Genomic DNA, 17,502 nt, shown 5'->3' with positions numbered 1-17,502 from the left:
TACAAGTTTTAAATAAAAAAATAGATTTTTAAAAAAATATTTCAACTAATTATTTTTCCTTATATTACAAGTTTAGTCTCGCAAAATTATGAAATTTCTTGTTAAAATGCGACTCTTTTCTTTTTATTCTCTTCTTTATTTTGACTATGTTCCCATAATATTATAACATTTTCCCCACCCTAATTTTCCAAAAATTACAACTTTTTCTGTCATAATATTACAACTTTTTTTTTTTAAAGAAAATTGTTTTTTTTGTATTTCATCTCTATGCTATTAAAATAACATTATTTTTATTTTTTCTCGTCAATATTTTAACTTTTTCATAAAATTACAGGTTGTTTTTTTTTTTACTTTTCCAAATATTTAAACTATCTTCTTGTAATTTTTCTTTTTGTAATTATGTTTGTCATAATATTATGACTTAAATTAAAAAAATACAAATGTTTTTTTTTTCAACTGTGTGACTAAAACGACATTATTTTTCCTCATATTACAAGTCTATTCTCATAAAATTGCGACTCTGTTCTCACACACCGTCTCAGTTATTAATATTGTGCGGAACAAACTGTTGTATTTTATCCTTTGATACGTTGAATCTTGTGCTATTAATAAAGACGTGCATTGCTAGTTTATTCAGCCATCTTGGCTCACACACCCACACCAATTAGTTGACACAATACTACGGTATCCTGTAAGGCACATTCATATAGCAAACGCAAATGAGAATGTTACACAAACTAGTCAGTTTGCGGCATCAATAACAAGTTCCATCGTGGCCAAGAAAGAAGAACTCAAGGAAGCTCGTGTTGTGAAAGTGGTAAAGGTGCTAACAAAACAAAATAGTCTGGCTCCCCTCTTCTCTCAGTGGCTGCTCCTCACCATTTCCAAGTCTTCCACAAAGGTAAATGATCACGTATCCATTTCCTTTGTCGATATGTTGTCTGCATGTAATAATTACCTAATATATTTATTCTATAATAATTATCTATAAAATGCATGTTGTGTTAACGAAAACCATGTACTATACCGCTGTACTATAAGACACACAGGTAGTAGTCGGCCATTTTGGCTAACAGGTGCTATTTTTAGCGTGATTTCCATTTATTTCCTCAGTTTTCAATGTTTAGTTTTGCCTGTAGACGATATTGCAGGCCAACATTTTAAGACAGCCGTAGACTATAGCTCAGCTAAGTAAACATCATTTTTAAGTTGAACTCCTTTTTAGCTCGCCATGGTGAGAGAAATGCTCCACTGAGCATATTGAGCTTTTTGGCGACACCTGTCGTGCTTGGGGTGAACTGCATCCATGGTGACGTCAGGGAACTGTTTTGCACCTCAGTGTTTGTATTATAACAACACTTATCACCGCATACAGCCAATTAACACAACACGAACATTTTTGTTACGTGTCCCATCTCAGTGACACATGACACGTCAGTGTCACATGATCTGACGTGTTGCGGGGCTGGTTGTTCGCGGGCAAGGGTGTTAAATATACTATACTACTATACTTATAATATACTTATAAGGGCATCCACACGTCAGGGGGCGCGCCTGGACGGGAACATGGCGGAGGCCGGAGCGGCGACACTTCTGCACCGATTCTTCTGTCACTGCTGCAAGCGTGAAACACAGCCCAAACTCCCGGTAAGTTATTTGAAGGCGTGAGAATAACCGCACTGCGTGTATTTTTCTTTTTAAATATGGATTCACTGTTTACTGTGACGACCTTTTAAGCTCTGAATGTGCAACTACTATCGTCACTTCAGTTGGACACTATACTGCTAAATACACACAATCCTAAATAGCATTATTTGACTTTAGAGCGCTTGCACAAGCTTAGATTGACATGCATGGCCATATTTAGAGGCACCACTGTTGGCTTCTCCGGTGTCCGGTTGTCTGTACTCGCATGCGAAAGCAGCATTAAGGGGGCTAGTCTGGAACCAGAATACGTTAAATAAATACTGTAGGACTTCAATTGTGGTCAACACATCACAACATACCACAATATACTGTACCTCAGCGGGGCTATGACATCACAGCAATCCCATTGGAGGATTAGTAGGTGTCGTGACGTCACAGTGACGTGTGGTGGCCTAGTGGTTAGCGTGTTGGCCACACAGTCTGGAGGTCTGGAGGATTTATAGAAGGTTCGAACCTGCGTATGTGGCGTTTGCATGTTCTCCCCGTGCATGCAGGGGTTTTCCAAAAACGTGCATGTTAGGTGTCATGAACGTAAGTGTGAATGGTGCCCTGCGATTGGCTGGCGACCAGTTCAGGGTGTAACCTGCCTCTCGCCCAAGTATTGGGTAATATGAGCATAAAGGTGACCATAGGGGTGTTATTTCATGTTTAGAGGGCTCCAATAATGTTAAAAACACACATTTAGAAGGTGGTAAACAGGTTTTAATGCTCTAAATACAAAAATATTCCGTTTATAAACAAGGAATCATACTTTGCAGAAATTCACTTACCACGTTCGGGTCTGGAATAAATTAACGGCGATAAACAAGGGATTACTGTGTATGTATATTAGGGGTGCAACGATACAAAAAATGCAATACAAAAAAGGAGAAATGCTCCTGCCTTTTTTTTTTCATTTTAGTGAACTGACCAGCAAATGTTTCAAATCAAAAGTAGCCTTTTTAAACAGCGATACCTGCCTCATTTTCTGCTGTGCACACTTAGACGTGAGAACCATATAAAACAAAAACAGCGCCAAGTGATACAAGTAAGTACAAGTATTTAAATAACTAAAAAGTAAATTAGTGACAATAAAGACAGCGACACATAATTCATGATTAGTTGTGTTCATAGATTTGATAGTATTTCAATCAAAATATGGAACGTTTATTATTACCACAGTTCATGCACACATCCAGTTTGCTAATAAACATTACAGTGATAAAATAAACCAAAACAATTATCCAAAAAAAAGGCAACACATAAAAAACTGAAATCTTAAGAACATTTTTTCAATTTGTCATGAAATAATTGCAACAATAACAAGTAAATGTAGAAAAACACATCTCCGTGTTCAGGGTGCGCATGGCGCAATTGACTTTTTTAAAGGTTTTTCAGGGAACTAGCCGCTACAAATGCAATGAGGACTTTTACTGTGCAATGCAACCTTGATTAGCGTCCGAAACAGACGATAGCCGAATCCATTTTTCCCATAAAAAAATGATGTAAATCCAATTAATACTGTAAGTTCCAAAAATGTTCACAAAAAAACGAACTTTTATAGTTTTACATTAAGATAACTATTCGAAATACATATAAATGATGACAGAAAGGGATAAATAAACATTTCAGGTTACTTTTACCTTCATTGAAGATGTGATTCTTGACGTAACTGAAAACAGGAAGGTGGTGGTGGTTCGTTTGTCCCTTTCATTCGTCATTTAGAACTGCTTTCTGCATGCAAAACTATGATTGTAAAACTAAAAAGTACACAGTTGTAATAATAATATGGTTGTGTACGATAAACCTACACGACCGCATGTCCGGTTTGACAAGTGAGAGATGCGGTTGCCTCCTGTATCGACAAGAATCAGCCATAAATTCTTAGATTAACCGATTACAGCAACATGCAGCGGGTGTTGCAAAACTGGCAACAGGGTGACAGTCCGTCTCTTAAACAACGAGAGAGCCTGGGCTGCCGGCAAAACGATTGTCGCGCATGCTCCCTAGCTTAGCATGACTGAAGACAAGAATGGATCAAAATAGCATTTACAGCGCACTAGCTAGTCACCGGGAAAGATTTTCGGCACAGAAGCAAAACATACGTATATTATAGCGATCTTATTTATTATGTATCGTGTAAAACTAAGACAGGAACCACATCAAATTAAAAGCGCTAAATGAATACAGACCCACCATCCACCAGTACGAGGCTGGAGTTTTTCCGAGAGGTGCACCGAACAAATATGCACATTAGCACTCAAGGTCATCAAATCTTACCCACATAGTATCAGCATTTGGGACCAAATATGTGGTGAAAGAAAATGGGGAAAAATACAGCATAGTAGTCTATCTGTGCAGCGTCGGAGAACGTACGAGGTGCATTCAAAGACCGTCGAAAAAAGTGGGACAAGTCGCCACTCGCAACGAACAACTTTAGACATGCAAAAACTGTGGGATTTCTAAAAGTATATGTGCATGGCTCAGATCAAGGGTACCCTTTGCTGTCTTCAACTTCACTTGAGTAGTATTCGAAATTGTTCTAACAATGTGTACTATCCCTATCACTCGGACGTTTATAGAGTGCGGAAGCTTACCAAACCATAAATTAAGCCTGTTCATGTTTTTATTTTGCGCTAGCACGGCTATGTTGTAAAAAAGTGTCTATATTTGGACATTGAAATGTTACATGTAAAGCATGTCTACTTTTGTTGTGAAATTAACAATATTTTCTCTGATAATTGTGTCATGATTTCCACTTAGAATTAAAGAATGACGTCTGAAATTGGTTTCTAATGTGTTTTATTCAAATATTCTCAGTGTAAAAAAAATAAACTGTCGTGTAATCAGTAAAAGTACATAACCTTTGTGTCCGCCTGCCGATGAAAATTTTGAAGAACATAATTCCATGGAAAAACAAACCCCATGATGATTACAATGGTATATATTCATGGAATAATTACTCAACTCTGCAACTAAAGTGATTTTTTTTGTGTATAAAAGAGTAAAATACTGTAAGATTATTTGAACAAAAGTCTAACACCGAGTGGACACCGAGTTATGTACTTTACATTTAAGAAAGAGTGAACTTCGGAGGGTTGCTATGGGAAATGGAAGATGTCTGGAGCTCTGGTATGTTGGGTGTGTGTTTTGTAATGGTTGGAGTTTGTGTTGATAACATTACCAAGGTCTATCCATGAGTTTAAAATTTTAAATACCCTTGATCTGAGCCATGCACATATTTTTTTTAACACAATAATGGCCCATATTTCCGAAATTGATACCCATTTATATGAAATGTGATGTAGTTACAGTGCCAAGTGATTTCAATACAAGAAATCATTCAGTCACTCACGCATATTTCACTCCTGTGACCGTGCCCTTTCGTCCTGGCGTCATTCCGCTGTACTGTAGCGTTTTTGTATCCTTAAAACATATTGCTGCAGACGAAACGAAGATTCATTTACAAGCTAGCAAGCAAGCATGCTAAAGATGACACTGTAGACATGGCAGGATGGCACGAAGGAGATTGACAATGGTCTATAGCCAATCAGGATGCAGAAACCAATGGGCGGTGCAGAAGAGAGAGACACTCAACTTCCCACAATGCAATTCTTCTCAAAGGTCCAGGCTCAGCCTGTAATAGCTTTCATACACTGGAATTTAAAAAAAGCACAAAAAAACGCAATAGAGCGAGGGAACACTGTATTTACAAATTATTTTACTTTTAATTTTTTTACGTTTTTTTTAAAAATTATTTAATCATTGTGCCTGAACATTTCCCGTGGCGGTGGTTGGAGACCCCTGCCTTACAGCATGCTTGGGGATATGATGTCTTCTTTATTTTCTAATGTAAGACTAATGTCTTACATTAATTCAGATCATCAAACAAATTTAGATATTAGTCAATGACAACACAACTGAACACAAAATGCAAAACATGTCCCTGTGCGAAAAAGTGTTTTCCCCCTACTGGTTGGGCCACCCTTAGCAGCTACAACTGCAATCAAGCGTTTGTGATAACTTGCAATGAGTCTCTTACAGCGCTGTGGAAGGTTTTTGCCCACTCATCTTTGCAGAATTGTTGTAATTCAGCCACATTGTCAGTCACCGGAGATGAGGAGGAGGGATTGGGGGTGCTGGTTCTGAAGTTGAGAGACGATGGTGTGGATCTGCTCTATAGCTGCAGCAGCGACCGCTGAGGGGGGGATGTACACAGTCATAGCAATAACATGTGAAAACTCCCTCGGAAGGTAGTATGGCCGCATGCTAACCGCTAACAGTTCCACGTCTCTGGTGCACAGTTGCTCCTTCACACAGATGTGTCCCGGGTGGCACCATCTATCATTCACAAACACAGCGATTCCCCCTCCCTTCTTCTTACCGCTCTCCGTTGCATTCCTGTCCGCGCGTACCAGCTGGAATTCCTCGGTGTTCACCTTAACAACAAGCTGGACTGGTCCGTCAACACCCACGCCCTCTACAAGAAGGGCCAGAGTCGCCTCCACCTGCTGAGGAGACTGAGGTCCTTTGGTGTGTGCAGGACTCTCTTACGGACCTTCTATGACTCTGTGGTGGCCTCAGCCATCTTCTACGCTGTGGGCTGCTGGAGAGGGGGCAGCACGGACAGGGACAGGAGCAGGATCAATAGGCTGATCAGGAGAGCGAGCTCTGTCTTGGACGGTCCTCTGGACTCCGTGGAGGAAGTAGGGGAGAGAAGGATGTTGGCTAAGCTGACATCCATCATGGACAACACCTCTCACCCGCTACATGACACTGTTGTTTCCCTGGGCAGCTCCTTCAGCAGCAGACTGTTACACACACGGTGTAAGAAGGAGAGGTTCCGCAGGTCCTTCATACCGACCGCTGTCAGGCTCTACAACACCTGCACCACCTGAACCATGTTGTAGTCAATATGCATTTCTTTACACTGTACTCTTTACTTGTGTATCTTGCTTGCTGTTGTAACAAGTGAATTTCCCCGCTGTGGGATAAATAAAGTACAAATACAAATACAAATACAATACATTGGAGGCTTTTCCAGCATGAAGCGCCTTTTTAAGGTCATGCCACAGCATCTCAATAGGATTCAGGTCAGGACTTTGACTAGACCACTCCAAAGTCTTCATTTTGTTTTTCTTCAACCATTCAGAGGTGGACTTGCTGGTGTGTTTTTTTTTTTGGTGGACAGCAGAATTCATGTTTCCATTTATCACAGCAAGTCTTCCAGGTCCTGAAGCAGCAAAACAGCCCCAGACCATCACACTACCACCACTATAGTTTTCCTGTTGATATGATGTTCATTTTCTGAAGTTGCAATGCCAGATGTAATGGAACACACACCTTCCAAAAAGTTAAACTTTTGTCTCGTCAGACCACAGAGTATTTTCCCAAAGGTTTTTGGGATAATCAAGATGTTTTCTGGCAAAATTGAGACGAGCTTTAATGTTCTTTTTGTTCAGCAGTGGTTTTGGTCTTGGAACTCTGCCATGTAGGCCGTTTTTGCCCAGTGTCTTTCTTATGGTTGAGTCATGAACACTGGGCCTCATTCACGAAAATCTTCTTAAAAGTCTTCTTAAGAAGTGTACTTAAGAAGGCGCGGGTTGGAAACTGCGCCGCATTCACGACACGTTCTTAAGTAGGGATAATCGTTTGCACCGGTGTTCTTAGGTTGATGAATGCCAACTGCGATGCCCGTGCATGTGAGCCCTAATTTGCATAGGTCACCGCCTATTATTTCCTATATAAGGTAAAAAATGTGCCGTGCGCAACGGGCAGCTGGAGGCGGAGATGGCAACGCGCAAGGGCATGACTGAGCAGCAGCTGGACAACAAACGAAAGAAAAACTTCAATTGTACAGAAATAGAGGTGCTTTTACAAGGAGTGAGCGAACACAAGACCACCTTATTTTCACGTGTATCCACCGGTCATCAGGCCATCCAAAAAGAGTCAGCATGGAGCACCATTGCAGGAAACATAAATGCCGTTTCCACGGAGAAACGCACCACCGCAGAGGTTAAAAAGAAGTGTTTTGACTTAAATAGACTAAAAAAAAAAAAGATTGGACTGCACCGGAGGGATCTGGAGGAAACAGGAGGTGGGCCATCAATCAAAAACCAAACCATTTCGGAAACTCTAGAAAATATTTACACAATCATGATGGAAAAATAAAATTAAAATACATAGTTTGTGTGTGACACTTTATTTTTTCTGTGGTTACATTTGATTAGACGCTGCCTAATTAATACAGCAGCCCCGTGCTCTGGCTCAAGACGTGGCTGGGGGCGCATGTCGTTATCTGGGGGTGCTTCGTGCGCAATAGACACACCACGTTTCATTGCGATGTTATTCAGATGATCCTGCACACCTGCAAGAACAGAGAGGGAAGTCTGAAGCCTGAGGCAGGACATCAAATATTCGTGGCTTTCAGCAAATAAATCTAATGGTCCCTTTACATTCTCTCTCTGCGCAGCGCACGTCCAGCCAGCTACTTTTTTTTTTTTTGATGAATTGGGATTTGAATATATATTTATCGATGGAGTATATTTTAGTTGTTTTGATGATAAATACTGTAATTGTTGGGATATTTTATTTGCACTACATTTTTTGGGATCAGGTTGCAAAATCCATCATGATGGCGATTGCGCATTGAAAGTGCAAGCTTTGCTTGTGCGTAAGAGTCCTCCTGAGTGTTCGTAGAATTTGTTCTTAGATCTAAGAACTGTGAGTTGAGGACACGTTTCATGAATGCCAAAAATCTTTGTAAGAAGGCTTTAAGAACAGATTTGTGCGTAAGAACGTTTCGTGAATGAGGCCCACTGACCTTAACTGGGACAATTGAGGCCTGCAGTTCTTTGGATCTTGTTGTGGGGTCTTTTGTGACCTCTTGGATGAGTCGTTGCTGCACTCTTGGGGTCATTTTGGTTGGCCGCCCACACCTGGGAGGCTTCACCACTGTTCCATGTTTTCGCCATTTGTGGATAATGGCTCTCACTGTGGTTAGCTGGAGTCCCAAAGCTTTAGAAATGGCTTTATAACCTTTTTATAACCCTGATAGATCTCAATTAATCTTAGTTAAGTTGTGTTTAACAGGGTGGCAATCACTTTTCCACACAGGGACATGTAGGTCTGGATTTTTTTCCTTCCTTAATAATAAAAAGTTCCATTTAAAAACTACATTTTGTGTTCAGTTGTGCTGTCATTGACTAATATTTACATTTGTTTGATGATCTGAAGCATTTAAGTGTGACAAACATGTAAACAACAAGAAATCAGGAAGGGGGTAAACACTTTTTCCACACCACTGTATGTGATCGTTTGCTGTGTGTATAAAATCATCCCTTTGGGGCGTTTATGTTACATTACATTATGTTACATTATGTTCTTTTCTTTTCAAGGACTTTGTCTGCCCCAGGTGCAAGTCTGACTTTATTGAGGAGGTCGCACATGACTCCAGGTACAAAACACTTTGTTTAAACAAATCCAGGAAAAGTGGAAACAAAGATCAATGTTTTCTGAAAACTGCTATTCATGACCAGACTCCTGGAGAACAGCCCACCAGAGACGAGTGAAGATTCCAACTCATTGTTCTCAGAAGTAAGCTCTTACTGATGACAATTCAAGATGAACAATATTTCCCCAAGGCTCGGACTCACTCTTTTTCCGGTGTTCCTCCAAGTTATGGCAGCTGCTGTTTATGGAGCGCTCCGCTCTGCTGTCGCACCCGCCAGAGTCGGACTCAGAGGACGGCGAGCAGTTGCTTCGCGGTCAAAGTTGTCTTCCCCTAGTCTCACCGGGCAATGCTGAGGTCAGAGAACTGCAGCTGCTGTCCCAGTCTGAAGAGGAGAGGTCACCCCGACCCGAACAAAGGCCTGAAGTGGAAGGGTGTGTGACATGGTAGACAACACATTTACATTTACATTCTGTCTCTTTCTGTTAAAAAAAAATATTTAAAGATCATAAAAATTCTGCACTGTTCATATCTTGGCCAGGGGGTGACCTTACAAAATCAGCAGGCTATCAAATACTTATTTCCTCCAATCTATCTAGTTTTTTCGGCCATTGTGATGTGACTGATGTGTAGGTAAGTAAGCCATTGACACATCTGAGCAACAGCCATCGACATACTGCATTATTCTAAATACTAGAGATGTCCACTAATATCGGCCGACTGATATCATTGGCCGATTTTATGCCAGTATTGCCATAAAAAGAGACAATGGGTCATATTGTTTTTTTCTGCCAATAGCTTCATGTCAAAAAATCCCAACTATCCCTTTAATAAAAAAAATAATGTTATTTTTTAAAGTAATAATAATATGAGAAACAAACAAAACAAAGGATGAAGTTGTCATTTTTGGAAAATTAGGTTGCGGAAAAGTTCAAATATGGGAATAAAGTCAAAATATAATAGGAATAAAGTCATAATACGAGAAGAAAATTGACAAAGATTATCTAGGGAGAAGTTGAACTGTTTGGAAAAATAACAAAAAACAACACAAAAATGGGAAAGAAAAAGAGCAAAGGCTTTTCCACCAATATCACAAAGCTGAGATGCAGTATTTTTGAAAATATATATAACTTTTTAGCATATCTGTGTTGCTTTACAAAATATCAAAGGGCCCTTGCATCCCTTCATTTTTCACTATGTGGCCCTCGCTGGAAAAAGTTTGGACATTCCTGTTCTACATCAATTCAAGATGCAATAGAATTCATCTAGTTTACTGGTCATGACGCTAAGTCATAGTTCAGAAAACGGTTGCAAAAATAAACAGTAATGTATTTACCTGCATATGGCAAAACATCACCTTACTTGCCTCAAAACAGCTGCAAGTGTCATTTGATTTGCTTTCTGTTTTTGCCCGCTCCAGGATCGTGCAGCAGTTTTTGGCCGACCTGTTTATGAGCAACGGAAACCCCGCCGCAGCACCAATTGCACTGTAAGCCTCCCCCCGCAGTTTCACTTCACATCATTGACTCAGTCTTACTCAATCCCCCTCTCACGTTGTGTGTCCCATCTCAGATCCGGCATGCTGCAATTGTACTCAAACCCTGGAGATTATGCGTGGGGTCAGGGAGGTCTGGACACAGTCATCACAGAGGTCAGACACTTTTCTGGTGGATCACCACGGGCCTTGTTTATAAAGGTTGCTGTGCACAAAATAGGGTGAAATGTGCGTGCGCGTCTTTCACCGCAAATGTTTGCATTTATAGAAAAATTTGTACTCTCCATTCCTACATTCTTTAACCCGTGTTTGGAGCTCACGCCACGTTTTTCCAGACACGGGAATCATTGACCCCCAGTGGTGTCGCATGACAAAACAGATGAAGTATAAAATGCACAGCACCACCGGGGTCTCGTATTTATTCATCACTTGACGGGTGTAACCCTGTTGCAGTTGTTCGGACAGTTGGAGAACACGGGTCCACCCCCTGCTGAAAAGGACATGATCTCATCCCTGCCTACAGTTTGCATCTCTCAAGAGCAAAAAGGTGGGAATCCTGTCTTTATCGAACATATCTACTCCTTGTCCTTTTGTTAAGCAAAGCAAATCGTAATATCGCATGAATTAATGACTCATATCGTAGGCTTTTCTATTGATTTATTTTATAAAAGGTGATGGTTATCATATATAACTGGCGAGGAGCGATCGCATAAATTATATGACTGCTCCCAATGCAATAGTTTGTATTTACATCTGTTAAAAAAGCGAGTGACAGCTCATTCCTGAGAAATCTCCTTTGTAGAGCAATGCCAGGCCACGAAAGCTTTAGTGGCTCATCATTAACTGAGTCAGCACCACAAGAGTGGAATCGTTTGTCCATCTTTTTGAGTCATTAAAAATGTGAGGGCTGGGATCTTCTGCTCACTTCTGTTTCTCTTTGCTTTCTTGCAGAGTGCAGATTGGAGTGTACAATTTGCAGGGAGGAGTACTCGTCTGGGGAATCTGTCAGGAAGCTACCTTGCCTCCATTACTTCCACAGTGAATGTATCGTACCCTGGTTGGAGCTGGTAAGCAGGGTTTCATAACAATAGGTGACTGAATAGTTTGCTTGTTAGATGGAATGATAACATAAACCCAATACATCAGTGGTTCTCAACTGCTTTGGCCGCGGGACCCACCATCTCCCCTTAAGCCTCTGTCCCATACTGCTGTTTAACCAATCCCTCTGCCTCCGTCTAAATGTTTACGTCAGATGGTGTCATATGGCGACAAATTCTAACATAGACGGTAGATAGAACAGCATGAGTCAAATCCAAATGCATCTGACAAACGTCTGCTTAAGTATGAATAATGAGCGAAAAGGCTGAAACAATTACATTGATCAACATCCAGTTTGCTTCTTGTAAAATGCTCCTGGTATCGTATAGCTCCTGGCCGCGCCACATCGCTTCCTTCAATGTACGTAATCATATCTGGATGACTATCATATTGGAATACTGCTATCTTGGAGTACTGTTACTTTGAAATACTATTATTTGGATGACTATTATGTTGAAATACAGTTAGTTGGAGTACTACTATCTCGGAATACTGTTATTTGCATGACTATTATCTTGGAATACTCTCATTTGGCTGACTTACCTTGGAATACTGTTAATTGGATGATTATTATGTTGCAATACTATTAGTTTGTAGTACTATTATCTTGCAGTACTCTTAATTGGATGACTATTATCTTGGAATACTGTTAGATGGATGACTGTTTTGTTGGAGTACAGTTATTTTGGATCACTCTTATGTTGGAATACTGTTATTGGACGACTATTATCTTGGAATGCTATCATTTGGCTGACCATTATCTTGCAATCAAGCAACTGATAGAATTTAGTAGTTTGTACAGCACGGGTATTGGTCAACAAAATAAGATCGGAACACAGAAGGTGTGTGCTGTCAGTCATTTATAAAGTCAGTGTCGGACAAAATCGTAATTGGCAGGTGAGCCTTTTTAAAGATTGGTGATCGGACAGAAAATTGTAATTTGTGCACCACTAGAGAGAATATTTGCTGGCTCACCGCTAGAAATAAAAAAACATTTGTTGTGTATATTAACAAACTGAGTTGATCTTCTTCTATGACAGCATTTTTCAAATCTAGTAATCCCTCATCTGTCGGGGTTAATTGGTTCCAGACCTGATCGTGATAAGTGATTAGTAGGATTCCTTATTTATAAATGGAATATTTTTAGAGTGAGCGCATAGAAAAACTGTTTGATTTTTACCATTATTAGAGCCCTCTAGACATGAACTAGCACCCCTATACTCACCTTAACACTCCTATTACTCAATATAGTAGACATAATAAGAGTAAATAAGACATACTATAGACTCACATGTTGGCATTTGGAGAGTTCCCTCTTGTTGTTCCGGTTTCTGGACACTAGGACTTCCTACGGTGGCTATTGTCTCGTCAATGTAACGTAATGTAACATTACTGACGCCTAGTGACCAGTTTAGAATACTACATAGCACAACGTGTCTTTCAGTGCATTTTTGGAATGCCTTACATTTATATTTTAGTTCAAACAGCCATTTTTATGCTTGAAAGTGCTTGATTTAGGCCAGAAATACATAAAATTTGCTTAAAAATGCATATTTTTTTTTACTACTAATAGGCTGTAGTCAACCACAAAATACAGTAGTATGATTTATTAAACCAGTGATAAAGTGAAGTCACGAAATATGAAGCGCGATGTGGCAAGAGACAACTGTACATAAATTCAGAGTCAAAAAAATCTTTGTCAGTAAAAAAAAACAACAAATTAGCCATCATATGCTCGATATTGGATTTCTTAATGATATCCAATATCATCCAGCAGTTCATTACCGATATCAACCATGCGCTCACATCACTCATGCTCCAGTGTCATCATTGGCAGAAAAAACAATACCTGTATGAGCCAATACCTCTTCTTTTGCCAATATTGGCATAACTTTGGCCAATCATATCTGTCGGACGATATTAGCGGACTTCCCAAGTATTTATTATGATGCCGTATGTTGATAGCTGTTGCTCTGATGTGTCAGTGTCTTGTTTACCTACACATTAATCACATCACAATGCCCGTATACCCCATAGTCACCTTTACCCTCCTGTTACCCAATATAGTAGACATAATAAGACATAAATAAGACATAATATAGACTCATACATGTTTACACATGGGAGAGTTTCTTCTTGTTGTTCCTTTTTTACGTCCGGTTTCTGTACAATCTGTTCTATTTTATCATCAATGTAACATTACTGACACCTAGTGACCAGTGTAAATTACTACATATCTTCACATCTTTGAATGCGTCATCTGAATGCCTTATATTAGTTCATTTAGCCACTTTTATGCTTGAAAATGTTTAATTTACATGTGTATTTGTTGACGAATATTAGTACGCAGTCAACCACAGCACAGCAATGATTTATTGATTCATATACTTTGATCGAGTGAAGCTGCGAAATTCCCCCACCCCATGCAAACACCTGTGACCCACCAGTTGAGAATCATTGCTTTACGTAAAACGAGCGTAAACCTTTCATCTCTTCTTCTCCCCCTGCTAACAGAAAACACTTTCCATAACGCATTCTTTAATTGAATTTAAATATACCGCGCATTTGTTTGGCACAGCTGAAAGCTTGGAAAACCACCTATGATCATGACTTCTTCCCTCTTCCAGCATGACACCTGCCCCGTGTGCCGAAAAAGCCTGGACGGTGTGGACAACAGCTTCCTCCCACACGCATCGCAATCCCCCGAGGGTCGCTTCATCAGGACAGAGCAACAGTAGAGGCAAGCCATCGGAAATCCGGCAACGCTACCTCGTTCATGGCGAGAATTATTGCCGCTTTTGCACATCTTTGCTCAGGAGTCCTTATTTTCTGCTCCGACATACACTACATTGCTCAGCAGTAATCTAACAAGACTGCTTTTCTTGAATGGCTGACCCAGTCTTGAAGTTGTCGACACAAGCTGCCAGTTGTCACACTTCACGGAGTTCACAGATTTGGCAGTTGAGACTTTTCGATGACAAACATCGCCCTAATCCCAGCACCTGATCTCAATCAAGGTCACATAATTCTGTTTTTGAAGCAGTTATTAAAGTGTGATCACTTCTTGTCCTTTTTTTCCCCATGCTTATTTCAAGTTTCCATAGAAAATCAGGCTTTTTACAGGCTGCTTTTTCCACATTTTCCGTTAACCACGTGGTTAGGCTTGTTTCTTGACGCCCATCTTGCGTATTTGTATGGTTGGTTTTCACTCTTTGTTGTAGTTTACACAATGTAGTAGCAGTGTAAACCGATTAAAGGGACTAGATGCAGCATATTCCACCAGCCGCCATCATTTTAACATGCGGCTAGCATTGTATCCTGTCTATTCCTGCTTCGAGTATGCTGACGTAACACGCACGCACATTAGTTGTGTTTGTTGTAAGCTAATGATAGCAATTTGGCAAAGTTTAGCTGCTAAACTATAAAGTCGTCCCTCGCCACTTCACACTTCGAATCTCGTGACACTATCAGTTTTTGATAAATATATTCATTTTTGCATCATCGCTGTTTCGTGGTTGAATACGGCTTATTATTACCCAAAAATATCCATACTTAAGCAAATTAACCATTTTCAAGCATTAAAATGGCTATATAACTAAAATACAACTATAAGGCATTCAGAAGATGTTGTCATGATGTGTAGTATTCTACACAGGGCACTAGGTGTCAGTAATGTCACTGTAATGTTGGGTGAGACACAGGAGCACCAGACTTGATTGCACAACAATAATCCCTAACACGGGTTACTGTTGCGGCCATAACCCACGCCAAGCTAAAACCCAACTCTTAACCCCCCCCCAAGCCCCTAAGCAGCACCGGAACACATTTACAGCAACAAACACGAGCATGAGTCTTATTTATGTCTTATTTTCTCTTCTTATGTCTGCTATATTGGGTAATAGGAGTGTAAAGGTGACTATAGCGGTGTTAGTTCATGTCTTGATGGCATGGCTAGTAATATTAAAAAACATCTTTAAAAGGTTGTAAACAGGTTTTTAATGCTCTATCTAGGAAAATATTCCATTCCTAAATAAGGAATCCCACTTTGCAGAAATTCACTTATCACAGTAGCGTCTGGAACCAATTAACTGCGACAAACGTGGAATTACTGCATAGTACCTCGCAGCGTGCCACCGCTAGTCGCTTTAGAGGGAGATGGGGTGTCATGCTCTGCAGGACCTATGCTTTTATTTTGTATTGTGTGCTTCCTGTCGGGCGTAATGTGCAGCCGCTTGACGCCGGTGTGCAGTGAATCACAGCTGTCTGCAATTAGTTATCAGTTTATTAGCCCGGCAGAGTCCTTCTGACTGGGCTGGTTCATTGTCATTGTTTTGCTCGTCCATGCTGTCTCCATGTTGCAACTTCCCAGGACTTACATCTTTGTGTTTTCACAGAGCCTTTTTCCTCTGTCGCTTTTTGTTTCCTTTTTCTCTACAAACTGTGTACCTGCACCTGCTCGTGCTTGATTAAAAGGTTTTATTTACACGTACCCTTGGTCTATGCATACTGGGGGTCTGACATACAGCAGCTCCACACAAGAATCCGAACATGGGGCAGTGCCACAGGAGCTGGAATCCCGGTAGTAGCAGTAGCCCGAAGACCAGGCTAAAGTCTAGACTGTGACTCTGATTCCGTCTGTTCTCCATTGTTCATGTTTCGTTATCATTCATTGGCGGTGAATACCTTTCTATATTTTACAATTGAAGATGCATTTAAGTACTGTATTTTAGGGGTTAAGCCTGGCTCTGATTCTGCCGTAAATACCTGGAAATAAAGGCTGAAATGTTGCTCCCTGGTCTCACATTCGTCTTTTGACATTAAACCCAAATGTTTTCAATCTACGGCAGAAATAAAGAAATTGGCCTCGCTGTTCCAATACTTCTAGGCGGCATTGTAATTCCCTGTGAAGTCTTTTGTCCGGTTGTCATGGTTTCATATGGTGAGCCTCGTTTTGGTAATGAAACCCTTTTTGTTTAAGCTGTTTCCGCTGTCGCCTTTCCTTGCTTCGCTGCATTTTGAGTCCACCTTCCATGTCACTGTGACTGAACGATCAGAACAAACACGTACTCAGCAGGAAGCACACTTATCACACTGTCTGCCATCAACCTGCACACCACCGCTGGTATCCCCGATTACCCCCAGTCAGCCCCTGTTCTATCTCTGCGACAGCTTAAGGCAAAAGCATTAGGATCCCACGTAAAGCATTTCCAGTTCCGGCTCCACGACAGCTCAAAGTCCAGTTTCCAGATCCAGCTCGGCGGTCGGTGGCTGCCCTCAAACGCCTCGTTGACCAAGAAGCCGGAGCAGCCACAATAACTCTGCTGGGCCTGACGTCTCAGTTGTTACGTGGAACCACCCTGAGAACTCCTCTGGACCTGTGTTTCAAAAGTGCCTTTAGCTTTTTGGTGATTAAACCCTTTGTGTTTGAGCCGCTTATCAGTATTTGGGTTAACCTGCCATGCCACTACACCCAAACCCTGACAATCTATGTTTTGTATTTCCTCATCAATGTAACACAAATACGAGGCAACAGTTATTGATTCAATTCAACACCAAAGCACAAAACGGTAAACCGATCTTCAGTTAATCTTAACAGAGACATACAACTAAGGGAATAATTTTCATTTTGCATTGTCACAAATAAGTTTGTTGCTTAAAAATTAGGGGTGCAGTCTTTTTTTCCACTCTGATACCGATACAGATAACTTCCTGGCGCTCAAGACTGATAGCGAAACCCCATGACCGCAAACTTTTTATGTCTATTATTTTAAAG

At 40.6% G+C, this 17,502-nt stretch overlaps 1 protein-coding gene across 3 annotated transcripts; it reads left to right on the top strand.

Moving 5' to 3' along the window:
* Nucleotides 1-475: 475 nt before the first annotated feature.
* On the top strand, nucleotides 476-16,502 carry rnf115b (ring finger protein 115b). 3 transcript variants are annotated; one of them, XM_054763575.1, is made up of 10 exons: nucleotides 476-901; nucleotides 1,546-1,647; nucleotides 9,084-9,142; nucleotides 9,225-9,282; nucleotides 9,365-9,582; nucleotides 10,557-10,625; nucleotides 10,709-10,787; nucleotides 11,085-11,178; nucleotides 11,583-11,698; nucleotides 14,357-16,502. In XM_054763575.1, the coding sequence occupies exons 2-10, from the start codon at nucleotides 1,567-1,569 to the stop codon at nucleotides 14,465-14,467; spliced, it is 885 nt and encodes a 294-aa protein (XP_054619550.1). In that variant the 5' UTR covers nucleotides 476-901; nucleotides 1,546-1,566; the 3' UTR covers nucleotides 14,468-16,502. The 3 variants fall into 3 exon arrangements, with proteins under 3 accessions (XP_054619550.1, XP_054619551.1, XP_054619549.1); XM_054763576.1 differs by having other exon boundaries at nucleotides 1,530-1,647; nucleotides 9,365-9,570; XM_054763574.1 differs by having other exon boundaries at nucleotides 1,530-1,647.
* Nucleotides 16,503-17,502: the final 1,000 nt, after the last annotated feature.

Source organism: Dunckerocampus dactyliophorus, chromosome 20 (assembly GCF_027744805.1).
Source record: "Dunckerocampus dactyliophorus isolate RoL2022-P2 chromosome 20, RoL_Ddac_1.1, whole genome shotgun sequence".
Taxonomy (NCBI): domain Eukaryota; kingdom Metazoa; phylum Chordata; class Actinopteri; order Syngnathiformes; family Syngnathidae; genus Dunckerocampus; species Dunckerocampus dactyliophorus.
This window is presented reverse-complemented; position numbering and strand designations above follow the sequence as displayed.

Coding starts and splice junctions, on each gene's coding strand:
- rnf115b (XM_054763575.1), top strand. CDS start 1,567: ATGGCGGAGGCCGGAGCGGCGACACTTCTGCACCGATTCTTCTGTCAC. Junction 9,143..9,224: donor GAGGTCGCACATGACTCCAG/GTACAAAACACT, acceptor ATTCATGACCAG/ACTCCTGGAGAACAGCCCAC. Junction 9,583..10,556: donor GTGGAAGGGTGTGTGACATG/GTAGACAACACA, acceptor TGCCCGCTCCAG/GATCGTGCAGCAGTTTTTGG.